This window comes from Amblyomma americanum, chromosome 2 (genome assembly GCF_052857255.1).
Source record: "Amblyomma americanum isolate KBUSLIRL-KWMA chromosome 2, ASM5285725v1, whole genome shotgun sequence".
NCBI classification, from domain to species: Eukaryota; Metazoa; Arthropoda; class Arachnida; order Ixodida; family Ixodidae; genus Amblyomma; species Amblyomma americanum.
Genome location: NC_135498.1, coordinates 147913419 through 147927014, shown reverse-complemented (window position 1 = coordinate 147927014; position 13596 = coordinate 147913419). Strand labels below are relative to the sequence as shown.

The 13596-nt window shown below is 44.6% G+C and overlaps 1 protein-coding gene across 4 annotated transcripts in view; it reads left to right on the top strand.

Annotated features, from left to right (window-relative positions):
* LOC144121887 (uncharacterized) overlaps positions 1 to 13596 on the top strand; it is a 182157-nt gene that overhangs the window by 153453 nt on the left and 15108 nt on the right. For 3 of the 4 annotated variants that reach the window (XM_077655310.1, XM_077655309.1, XM_077655311.1), the window contains exons 3-4: positions 5807 to 5878; positions 5950 to 6632. The exons of the other annotated variant lie outside the window; for it this stretch is intronic. In XM_077655310.1, coding sequence (XP_077511436.1) covers positions 5807 to 5878; positions 5950 to 6632 — 755 coding nt within the window. Of the gene's footprint in view, positions 1 to 5806; positions 5879 to 5949; positions 6633 to 13596 lie in introns of those variants that run through there. 4 annotated transcript variants of the gene reach the window in all.

Genomic DNA, 13596 nt, shown 5'->3' with positions numbered 1-13596 from the left:
CATGGGTATTGAAGCGGAATTTTCGCAATGGCAGAAACGGCCCAACAAAAACAGAAGCGGGGTCCGAAGTACTGCTGTGTCGTGGGCTGCCACAACAGTGCCGACAACAGCAGGGAACGCGATCCGCCTGTGAAACTGTATGGATTTCCTGGAAGATGGTACTTGAATCACAGAAGGCACATTTCTCAGCCTTTTCCGATTGCGTAGAAAGCACAGCGGCACTGGCAGTATGCTGATTCGGGCATTTCCCTAAGCAGTCCATGTGATATGGCTTCTTCTCTGCCACAATGACAGGATCTTGTTTGTACCGCTCTCGGCACTCGGTCTCCACTGGCAGAAACTCTAATATCTCATTTAACCTGCCGTCAGATCTGTCTGCTGTGTGCGTAGAGGGGGACTGCTGCGCTGGCGAGGCGGGGCTGTTATCGGCTGACGACAACGCACCTGTCTTTGTAGCTCAGCTTGTCAGTTAATGGAACTCTACCACCATGTCTCGCGGCAGCGCTGTTAGTATGATGTCTTGAAGCATTGCAGAGTAAGCATACGTGGTCACTCCCAGTCCCGCGAGTCCGCAAATGTGTGCTTGAACATGGTCGTAAAGCCGGCGGAGTCCCTTCACATCTCCTGAAGACGATACAGACGGCAGCATCCTCAACTTGGCAAGGTGTTCCTGCTCTATTCTTCCTTTGTCGCCAAAACGGCGCTGCAGTATCTGTACTGCGTCGTCATAGCAGGCCTCTGTTGCCTGCAATCCTCTTACTGCCGACGAGGCAAGCCCGGTGAGGAGGCTCTTTAAGTAATGGAACTTCTCCACTTTCGACAAGCTCTGATTTTCATGCACCGTCTCGCGGAAGCATTCCCAAAAAGTGTGCCCGTTGGCAAGCTCACCGTTGAAGGATTCTAGATGCAGCTTCGGGAGCTTTATGCCACTGTGCCTTGGTGTTGGCAGCGACACTTGCATGGATTCGTCGCTGTGTACTTCAGGCGTTGTCGGTTGCGAAGCTGCTATCCGAGCCTTGAGTAGACTGATTGTGTTCATGGCCTGGTCGTCGTATTCGATGACCTCGGTGAATTCGGTCTCGAAAGCTTCCTCTGGTAGATGGTCCTCCATGTCGTCATTTAACTTCCGCAGTTCATCGTTGCTTACTTGTAATCTGTGCAGCAGCACTGTCAACGTCGGCTGTCGGCAGCACTGCTGTGGCCTCGTTGATTATTTATTTTATTTATTTACATATACTGCAGCCCCGATGGGGCTATTGCAGGAGTGGGAGGAAGAGGAGAGAAAAAAAAAAGGCAGAGAGGGACAACATATTCAGAAGTGAACACCATTAAAATACAGAACAGAAATGCAACAGACTAATCACAGATTTGAAACAACATTGAAAAATAGGTTTGGTTCCAGGGAGCATATATCACCGGGTAAAGAATTGCATCGTTCGATAACACGAGGAAAAAAACTAAATTTGAACACATCAGTGCACGCGTGAATGGGTGTTACATTCAATGGGTGGTAGCTCCTTGTAGATGAAGATGCTGAAAAATGCAAATACTCAGACAGTGAAGCAAAGCGGGATGAATTAACAATACCATGAAAATATTTTAAACACTCATTGTCGCGGCGGGTACAAAGGAGGGAAAGGCCTATGGCAGGAAGAGTGGATGAAGGTGAAAAATTTCTGTCATACCGTCGGCAAATAAACCGTACTGCTTTCCTTTGGACGGATTCCAGCTTACTGATATCGGACTGTTTATGAGGATTCCAGATTATTGACCCATACTCCAAAAGTGGACGAATTAAAGCTTTGTATGTTACCAGTTTAGTTTCTTGGGGGGCAACACTAAGTGTACGTTTTAGATAACCGAGCCTCCGCATTGCATTATTGGATATTGTGTTAATATGCTTTGACCAGAACAAGTTAGAAGAAAAAAGAAGACCTAAATATTTGTACTCGGACACTTGATTCAGAGAGTTATCTTTGAATGAGTAGGTGTAAAAAGATGGTATTGTGCGATTACAGAATGACATGTATACAGATTTACGAAAGTTTATTTGCATTTGCCATGTTTCACACCATGAGAAGAATGACACGAATGACTGATTTAGTTGCGCGTGATCCTCAGGGGTGTTAATTGAACTGTATATCACACAATCGTCTGCATACAACCGAATTTTAGAAATATTTTCTGGCAAATCATTAATGTATAATAAGAACAACAGTGGTCCGAGCACGGATCCTTGTGGTACACCGGATGATACATTAACAGTTTCAGATGAACAGAAGTTGAAAGAAACATACTGTGTACGATTAGAAAGAAAGCTTGATATCCAGTCTACCAGTAACGGGTTTTTGAGTATTGCATTAAGTTTACAAAGAAGTTTGCTGTGGAGAACGGTGTCGAAAGCTTTAGAAAGGTCGATAAATAAAGCGTCGATTTGTGAGCCCGTGTCGAGGGAACTAGCAATGTTGTGCGTGAATTCTACAAGTTGTGAAATGGTACTGACCCGCGCCGAAACCCATGCTGAAATTTGCACAAGATATTGTTAGCTTCAAGAAATTCTGTAATGTGCTTATGAATGATATGTTCTAGTAATTTGCATGAGTGTGAAGTTAACGAAATGGGGCGATAGTTGGACAAGATTTGGGTGCTGCCAGCTTTAAACAGGGGAATAACTTTTGCAAGCTTCCAGGCTACGGGGACGGTTGCGGATGTTAGCGATTTCTGGAAGATGGTAGTCAAATAGCGGCTGGTCCAAAGAGAGTAACGATGCAGAAATACATTAGGGATATCATCAGGACCACTACTTTTTTTCACATTTATGTTCAGAATGAGGTTCAGAACACCTTCAACGCTTATTGAAATATCATCGACAGAACATTGAGAGTTGCTAGGAAAAGTAATTATTTCAAGGTTATCTGTTGTAAATACCGACTGAAAATATGTGTTGAAACTAGTAGCTATAGCTAATGAGTCACAGACCGGCTTATCATCAATAATGAAGGTATTGGGACTAGTGCTCTGTGGCAATGTGGATGCCCAAAATTTGCGGGGATTGTGTTTCATTAATTGCAGCAAGGAATTTCTGTAGTAAAAATCTTTTCCCGAGTGAACTTTGGCACGGAGTTCTTCTTTAGCTTCGCTGAACTGTTGCAAAAGTTCAGGGTTACCATTGCGCTTGGAAACGCGTAGTCTGGCAACACGGCGAGAAAGATGCAGTATGTCTCTTGTTATCCAGGGCATACTGTGGTTTTGCTTTTTAGTTTTTAATGGAACAAAACGCTGAATACAGACCTTCACAATGTTCTCGAAAAATGTTACTAAAGAATTCACGTCACATGATATGCTGAGGTGCTGAAACTGTTCAAATGCGTCACTTAATAAATCCAGGATAGGCACGTCGTCTGCTCTACTGAAATCCGGAAATGTTGAATAAGTTAGTTTTGAGGAAGGAATAGAACATAGGATCGAAACAAGAACAGCGTTATGATCGGATATCCCCTCGACGACTTCGCATGTAAAATTCGTCGCGAAAAGAGGAGCTTAAAAACACCAGATCCAGTATTGCCGAAGACCTCGTGGACTTATCAACTATCTATTTTAATCCAAATGACAAAGAAAAATTGACAAGTTCATTACTGATTGCAATGTCTTGACCAGTAATGGATAATCTATGCCATTGAATTCCGGGAAGATTGAAGTCTCCTAGGATAATTATATTTTGATTGTTGATATGATGAGAATGCAAGAAGTTACGTAAAGAATGCATGTGGTCTACGGAAGTGCCTGGTGGTCGATACACTGCACCGATAACAAATGATTTGTTACCTACGTAGAGTTTGCACGAAGTTGACTCTATTTCGACAGGGACCGAAATTTCAACAAATTTCAGACTAGACTTAATGAAGAGAGCGACTCCGCCTCCTTTCCCATGCGGCCTGTCCGCCCTAATTACAACGAAACCTGGAGGAGTTATTTCAGAGTCAATTATACCATCATGTAGCCATGTTTCGGTGACCGCAATGACATCAGGCGAATGAGTTAGGATTAAAGAGATAAAATTTGGAAGCTTGTTTACTTAACTTCTGGCATTGATGTTCAGAACACGAAAGTTGGCGGCGGTGTCCCGTCAGTCAGAATCTGCGCGTGGCTTGGCAGCAGTAGCATTAGCAGCAGCAGTGTCCGGGGGCGTTGATTTCGAATCTTTGACCAAACTTTTCTCAACACCATCCCAGTTGTACCGCACGCTATCAATAAACACGTGGTCATAACGCAAATGAACCTTTGAGCCACTGTCACGATAAGATTGCGTTGCATCCCATATTTTTTCCCGGATCAATCGAACGTGAGCAGAGAAATCCTCGGATAAGCTAATGCCTGAATTTTTGAGCCTATGAGCATTTTTTAACGCTTGAGTTTTTTCCCGAAAGTCAAGTAGCTTAACGATGACAGGACGAGGGCGCCTTTCCTGCTTTCTACCTAGCCGATGATACCTTTCTATTTTAGGATAATCCAACTGAAGGTTGTCGATGAATACCTTTGTTACCGCAATGAACAGAGCTTTGTTAGTTTCTTCATCTTCTTCAGCAAGACCGTGAAATATAAGTTTCTGTGAGAACGGTTTTCCAGCTCATCATTTCTTGAAGCAAGCTTGCTAACAACCTCAGACAGCGAATTCAACTGGTGTTGCACGGCCCCGTCGCCTGCGTCGCCGTTCGAGGTCGGCGAGCTTGACTCAAGAGCAGAGACTCGTGATTCAAGTGCCTCAAAACGAGAGTTCACTCTCTGCTGGAAACGTTTTATATCTGCAATATGTTCGGCCATTTTTCTCTGGCCCGCAAGCAATTTGGCAAGCATTTCATTAATAGCTGGCTGATTGGAAGTGGAGCAAGCGTCATCAGTGCTTGCTACTTGAACATTAACGGAAGAAGAATTAGAACGTGTGCCTGGTTTTGAACCGGGATTGCTGTGAGAGGGTCCAGGATTAGTTTCCACATCTCCGCTTAAGAGAACACTAGCAATGCAGTAAACAAGCTGTGAATACGATACAGACACATAACGAAAACCGCGATTGTGTGGGCGAGGAAACAGCATCAAAAATCTGTCATCAGAGCGGACGCAACGTGCGTTTTCAAGAAAACGTACCTGCGCGAAGAATAAGAAGCGGATCAGCATGCTGCCGCTTTCGCTGTCTCCTAGCCCACTGGCAGACCGCTTTGTAGGCATTGCTTCTATACGATCCGTGGGTGACGTCACAGAACTTGGCTTTATGATGACCGGTAGATCGAAGATGACATCGTCGAAGGGAGATGCTCGGCCAGGTTGCGCAGTGGAGGGAACACCCGTGCTGTCTTTTACAGGAAAGGTAGGGCAGTCCACGCTCGCACAGAGGTCATCCATGTGTAGGATTGGTGATGGTGATGGAACTGAAGTCCCTAGCGCAAGGAAACAAGGCGCCGCTGTAGTCCCGACGAAGGCACCAACGAGGCAGGCGCAGAACTGCGTGAAGAATAAGAAGCGGATCAGCATGCTGCCGCTTTCGCTGTCTCCTAGCCCACTCGTGTTCTGCCCTCATCGACTTCTCCTCTTGGCCTTGAGCTTCTCCATGCTGTCGTTTCTTCAGCTTATGCCGGTTTCCATTGGGCGAACAGGAGCGAGAGCAGCGAGCAGCTGGAGTAGTGCACGAGAGCAGAGGGTACGCGGGTCCTCGTCTCGCGAATGGAACATGCACGCTGCCCCGAGAGCAGAGCAGCACGGGAGCACTGACCGCCCCTCTTCCGGACGCCCATGATTGTATGTTCACGTGCAGAGAACACCGCTGGGTCCGATGCTGGCGAGAGGGGACTGCAGCCAGCGCCAGGAGTGAAAAGAGGCGGTGGAGGTGAGCTTGTGCCAACTGCACTGCTTAAAACATTTTACGCTTTTAGTAAACTGGCCTTCTCTTTATTTCAGCTCCTGAGTGGACACTAGGAGAAACTAAACTTCTGTTAGATTACTATTACAAATACTTTCCTCAGGTTGGCCCTTTCAAAAAGTTTAAGAACAAGAAGATGCTTTTTAAACAGGTTTCCCAGGATTTGGCCACTGTGCTTGGATGCCACAAAACGCCACAGCAATGTGAAAATCGTTACAAAACGGTGATAAGGCAGAAGAAAAAGGCAAGTGATAACAATAACAAATCAGGTGCTTCACCTTGTCCTGTCCCATTTGACGATGAAATGAGAAAAATTCAGAGCATAGATGACAGTCTTGAACCAGAGGTTCAAAGGGACTCTTTTGGAGTGACCTACAAGCTATCGGCATCATCAAGCGCTGACAGTTCAGCTGATCCGCCCTCACCTCTACTTGAGAGGTCCAGTACTGCGACGAACAGTTCAGAAAGTGGGGACAGCACAAAAGGGTCGGCAGAAGTCAAGAAAAGGAAATTCCGCGCTAGCACCAGTCGTATGCAACAGATGCAATTTTTTTTTGACGAAATGCGGGCTATTAGTGCAGAGCGAATGGCTCGCAGGGAAGAACGGGAAAATGAAAAGGAGAAGAGGCGAGCTGAGCGCACTCAAGAACGCCAGGAACGTCGCAAGATTCACGAAGACAAACTTCAGCTCATCCGCGAGGCCCTGGGGCTCAGGGAATAAAGACAGTGCACTTCGAATGAACATGTTTTGATGACTGTTTATTTCATACACCTCCTGTGCACGGCCAAAAACAAGGCTTGTTTAAGTATTGCCTCAACTTTTATTTCACGTTTAGCACTGTGCTTGCTTGCATTATGGCAGATTTTGTGGCTGCCTCCTTTTTAGTCCCATCTTGGCCTTGATTTTTTCTCGTTTGACTTCTGCAAGTGCCCGCAAGAGGCTCTCTTCTCTAGAGGTGCCACTGTGAACTTCAACTGCAGAAGGGGTTTGATCACTTTTATCCTGGGAGCACAGACGCATGTCCTGAAGTAGGCTATCAGGTGAGTCCCCATTGTCAATGCAGATGTTGTGGAGGACACAACACGAGAGTATAAATTTCGACATGTTGTCTACTGTCATGAGGTCCAAACGCTGTAGCTGCCTGAACCTACCCTTCAATTCCCCAAAAGCATTTTCAATGAGCACTCGGGTAGACGAAAGTTTGGTGTTGAAGGCCTTGTCAGAGGCATCAAGGCTTCCATAGTCTCGGATGGGCGTTATCAAAAACTCTCGAGATGGGTACGCAGCGTGCCCAAGAATTTGATATTTTCCGGCGCAGAGCTGAGGCAGTCTCTTTGAAACATTTGAAAGTCGGAAGATCCTGGAGTCGTGGATTTTGCTAGGTGCACCAGTGCTGGCATCAAGAAACCTCTTGCGGTTATCACATATTCCCTGCAGCGTCAAGGATGGATAATGGTGCCTGTTTACGTAGACTGAGCGCACGTTGCCAGCAGGGCACCTAACAGGAATATAGCTCCCGTCGATGCAGCCAATAGTGTCTGGAAACCCTGAAATCTAAAAATTGAGAAAAAATAAATGTAAAAATTTTCACAGAAGACCTAACAATGTAGTAAGTGAAGTCGTGCTCAAACTCTTCAAACCTATCGGAATATAAGCTTGTACATGAAAGTAAGACCTTAACAACTCTTTGAAGTGATCGAACTGAAAACATTGCTTTCGCAAGCTCTTCAACGTCTTCATGCAGCTTACAGCAGAAATGATGAGACGACACTGCCTGTCACAAGTTTACAGTTAAAACTAAATTCAAGGGTATCCTGTATATACTATATTTATTATAAGTTATATGTGTTTCGTGAAGAAAAGCACACAGCTTTCTTTGAAGGGTAATATACATGGCAAGTGAAATGCTGTTTTGATTATGGGCGACTCCTATGATCTTGAACACCAGCCCATACAACACATGAAGGAAAGAAGGCGACATGACAAAGGCCTTCTTTCCTTCATGTGTTGTAACAGCTGGTTTTTGAGATGATCTCAGACTAACAAGACCAACTGTCTACACTAGTGCAACTCCTACGCACAGTACAAACTGAAAGTAGGACATTTTTTTTCATTACCTGCTCAAACTCATCGGCAAGCTTCTCCAAGTCATCTGGGAAGGTCACGATGCGTGGGGCGATGTCGAGAAGAAACGCCATGACGCGGTACATCATCCTTGCTTTCTCCGAGCTCAAAGCGCCCTGCAACATCCCGTATGCTGGATTTGTTGGCAGCGTACCTGGAAAAAAAAAAATGCTACAATTTTATAAGAACACGAAATCGTGAAACTGGCATCTTATCTAACCATCAAGCATTTCAGCGACGTAAAGAAAAAAATCCACATCTGCCCAGTTGTCTGAACAAGCTTCACGTGTTCATCAGGCACATTTGGTACTGCCATACGATATTTTCCCACTGAATGTCACAACGGAAGCACAGGCAAGAACAGAAATAATAAAAAACTGCGCAAGTCGAATTTGTGATCCCATACATTTAAATTCGCACTTGGGAAGAATGCGATCAGTTGAGCCTGGCGCTTGCGGAAGAGCAGTGACATCTAAAAGCAATTTTCAGGCAGTATAAGCATTTAGCGGGAAATCGATTGCTAAACTCTCCATCACGCGACGTATTGCTGCATTCAATTTCAGGCTTCGCACCCGGTTAGATGCGCCGAGACTTTTTTGCTCCTAAATTTCTTCAATCAGTCATCTTAAATAACAGCTCCTTTTTCTTTGCTACTAAAAAATTGCAATATCTTACCACAAAAAGGAGAGCACATGCTCTTGAGGCGACTTTGGGGGCAGGCCTCCGCGATCGGTCCTTGAGGGATAGTGTGGCGATTTCGCGAACTCAGCTGCAAGAGCATTTGCAACCGACCGCGACAATCGGAAGTTCCTGCGAAACTGGTGAGTAAAAAAAGAAACAAACGCAGGTAACTTATTGATCGCCCGTTTTAAATGGGATACAAGGACTCACCTCTTCGTCAGAATACGCGGCAACTGTCTTTTCCAGATACGACTCGACCTTAGGTCGCTTCGCCAGCGGGGTAAACAGCTGCTGGAACATCTCCTCGTACAACGCCAAATCGTCGTCATCGCTGCTGCTGCTGCTGCTGTCCGAAGACGAGCTTGTGTCTGAGTCGACGCTGCAGCTGCTGTCTTCATCAAACAGCATTAACAACTCCTCGTCGAGATGGCGGCGCTTAGCTACTGACATTACGTTTGTTGGCACCGGCCGACTGTCACCGCTATTGCTTTCCGCCATTTCTCCTCGGCCTTCCAAAGATAAAACCAGAAGTGACGTCAAAAAGGTCACGTGACTTCCTCCGTTCCCCTGTTACTCCGCCGCTGACGACGGAGCACCCAGAACTGCTCTCGGCGCCGCAAAAGCACTCCTCCTCAGCCAAAGGAACACAACGCTCCTGCACCTGCTCGACCACTGGTAGGCGCTGGAACTAGCGAGAGCACTTTGAGCGCAGTTAAAAGTGCTCCTGTTCGCCCAATGGAAACCACTATTAGTCTTTGCAGTCCCTCGTGGTCCGCTGTCTTCTCATCCCGGGTTTTGGCACCATGTAATGTATATATAGTAGCTTCTTTTAAATCTAGCGATAATGCTACAACTCTGAACTTGAAAACTTTTGGGGTTCGAATAACAGCGGAAAAATCACACAGGGACAAAACTGTTGAACGTTAACAAAAACATTGGCTATATTCAAGAGGCATTATACACGTCTTCTTCCGACGACTCTTCTTTTTGCACTGGCCCGTCCACACGCTTTTTCACCCCCAATACCCGAGGCACTCTTTCTCTCTCACCTGCATGTGCACATGGTTTGGTGGTCGCGTCCCCACCCCCACACTTGCACCGTGTTTGACATCTGGAGTTCATTCGGGAAGGAGACCGCTTGCAGGCGTGTAGCTGAAGTGCTGTCTGTAGCTGACCGCGCGGCTCTCCCTAATGTCGCTGCTAATTAAAGGCGCCGGGCTGTTGGCGGTCTTTTGTCCGCTCTCTTCGGGGCACCGCCGTTCGCCGTTCGGGTGTCTCCAAGGGCGCCCAGGTTTCTGTTGCCGTCTGTTTCTGCTTTGTGGCACTTTACTCAAGCTAGGCGCTTCTTTCTGGGGAACTGCTGTTTCTGCTTCTTCGTTTCCTTGTTTCTTTACACGGCACACCGACTCTTTCATAACCCATGACTCTGGCTTCCTGCAGCTTCTCAAACCAGGGGACTCAGTTTTAAGTGACAAAAGATTCCCAAGCATACGGACAACTGTAGAAGGGAAAGGCGCAGTGCTAATTATGCCTCCTTTTAATTTAGGGGTTGGACAGCTGTCTGAGCAAGCCATGGAGCACACATACAAGATTGCATCTGTACGCATCCATGTAGAACGAGTAATCCAAAGGTTGAAGATATATCACGTTCTAAGCAACAGAATACCGCTAAGCCTGGTCCCACACATGAACGAAGTAGTGTCGGTGTGCGCTGCCCTTGTGAACGTGCAAGCACCGATAATTAAAATGTAAGCCTGCTTGGCTTGCTGTGGCATTCATAAATTGGTTTCCGTGCATGGATTACATTTGTAAAAGAGATGACATTTCAAAAGAAACAAAATAGCTCTGCAATTTCATTTGGCAACCTGTGACTAGACAACTGCAATTATGTGCACTTTAACCAATAAATGGGTTCTGCAATCACAACGTTTTCCGTCTGGCTTTTATTTTGAAGTGATAAGTCCTGTGATGGTTCTGTAACGTCATTGCACTGCATGTGAATGTTTTTTAATCAGTCGTAAAAAGCTAAAGAATGCAAAATTGATAGTAATGGACACAAGCCAATGCATTGGCCCCATTTGAGAACACAGCATTTATTCTTGGTTTATTGAGTGTGAACTGTAACCTACTACAGCAATGGAGATCACTTAGACAACACAGACCAGCATCAAATAGACCAATGTGCATTATAAAAGTATATGCTGCTCAATTATAATAATGAAACGTAATGAAGGATTCTGATTGTTGCCCTTGTTTGTAACAACGCTGTCTGTAAAAAGCAAGCAAAGGCTTGATGATATATTTTATTGCTATAATAGACAAGCAGTTCTTTGCAAAAAAAAATTACAGGATAGCATTTAAGTCTGCTTAAGAGCTGAAATGCGAAAGTCTTTCCCTTTCCTCTTTATCTGTCCACTGTTATTTTTTTACTTTATATTTAAAATTTTATCTTGTGTTTTTATTTTATTTTTTGATTTCTTATTTCTATACTAAGTAAGCCTTCTCGCGCATTTACATCATTTTTCATCGAATTCGTCACACAAAACCTGCTTCAAACAGCATTTATTTTCATTACTTCAATTAAATTAATTACATAATATAAATTCATGAACCAAACTGTTCCCATTTTAAAATCTACTCACGCATTACCTAACCCAATCAAACTTGTGCACATTGATCTCAACAAAACTACATAATTGTAATGCTCTCGCATTATTAACACTACCACACCAAATTAAAGCAGTATGATTACTGTTACGACCGGATAAGGTATCGTGAAGAATGGAAGCTGACATTTGGGACAACGAAAACACAGGTTTACTGGCACTTTGAAGAAATTTATTTACCTATTTTCCGAAAGAAAGAACAAACAGTCAAGAATTAAGAGTTCATAGCGTCGAACGACTGGATGAGCCTTGTCGCCAAGGCCCAGAGCGTTTGTTCCAGCTCAGGATGCATGTTAAATAGGCTCCGCCCCTTTCAACACACGAGGCACAGATCGAAACAGTCACCGCACATGGCACGCGGAGCCCCGTGAGAATGGGCGAGGAGGGTTTCGAGGTCGGCTGCTACTTCGCTGGAAGTCAAACAGGCATTTGTCAGTCACGGTTAATTTCGGGGATGCTGCAGTTTCCTTCTTCCCCTGTTGTCTGACCACTGTCGCTTCTTGGAAGAAACAGACAAAGGGAAGGTCATCTCCTCCCTTCCTGAAGAGCATGGAAAGATTCCGCAGGCAGATTCCCAGCACTTTTTTTTTTGTGGGGGCCTCGTGGGTCAACGACCTGTCGAAATTGCCGCTACCACGTGGTCATCCTGGTCGATTGAATCTTCGCATTAATCTTCTTTGGCGGGTGTGCATCCCGTTCATAACACTACACAGACGAACAACAACTATGCAATTGAATAAGCCCGACTAGATAAAACTACAATTACAACAAAAATTACTGCTTAAATAGGCTCGGCTACAGGGAAATTATAAAAGCAAAATATAAAAAAGAGTTTTTTTGAACAAAGCTAAAATACAATGGCAGATATATAAGTCACTTGAAATATGACAGATATGCCAGGAAAAAGTTTGATTCCAGGAAATCATAGAAAATCAGTGCAGAAAAATAGAACATACAAGCCTAGAACAAACGCTGAATCAAAAATTTGAAATAAAAATGCTCCATCTTGGGGATAAGCTCCCACAGAAAAGCCTCATCCCGAGTTACTTTCACTATTACAGAATGTTTGGGGCTGTACACATAAAAAATGGCCCAGTGCAGGTTGAGGATATACAGCTGAAATTGAATTTGTGTGTAATAACAATGTGTGGGTCTCAGCACAATCACATCTCCATCAAACATTAAGTAGGGGAGCAAGCTCCTCCTTTCTTCATAGTCTATAAAAGGTTCTTCCTTGTACTTGAACGTACACTTGATTTCAATTAGCAGTTTCACTGCCAATTGTTGCTAGTCCATCTGGGCTACAGCACAGCCATGGCTGCTGCGGAAGCACGAGTCCTGCCTAGAACATGAATAATTGAGATTAGTGCTTCAGCTGAAACAGAGCATGCCTGGAGTAACTTGTAACATAAACTCGTGAGTAACCTCACCTGCACAATATGGATGTCGAGCTTTCTTTGCAGATCTTCTCGTGCTGTGGCTTCAGTTTTGATGCCTAGTGAAACATATTTACACGTTATACTTCAGAGCAAAGAAACCATGAACATCACGCTTTGAAATCAGGCTTGCTGTAGCAGAAGTGAAAGCAGAGATGTGACGCCATAACTAAACACCTCAAATGTTTGTTTAAAAAACATAAAAGAAAAATAGAACACTGACGCCATTGAAGTTATCGGCTTTGTGTTTAAAATTTCTTGCAGTGTTTCCTGTATTTCTGTTGCATAGTATTGCCCCTCCTGTAAGGGCCCAGAGTGTCCTGCAGTATTCTGTAAATAAAAAATAAATACCATAATGCATTGCAGCACTCGTGTACGATGACGTCTTGCAGAGGCTATCAGCAGCTTTCTGGAATCCTTCGTCACTTCGTTTTGTGCATATGGCATGTGCTTTCGTGCTAGTGATTCGAAGGCGACGTTCTTCATGCCATCTGCAAATTGGAAAATTTGCAAAAATGAATCAACACAGTGTATATGAGATGTGTTGGCTACCCTTTACTAAAGTTTAGTTCCATACCGTGAGCAATTTGCTTGGCCTATGGTGTGGAACCACATGTCGCATGGTGCTTCTTTCAGCACTACTTTTGTTTTGTAGATATTCGCCATTTCCTCATCCATTTCAACAAGAAAGACTTTTGCCTGTGTTGTTTCGTCATCAAGGACATTAACATACCGGTAAACAGGCCGGTGTGACATTGGTCGCAGTAAATCGTGAAA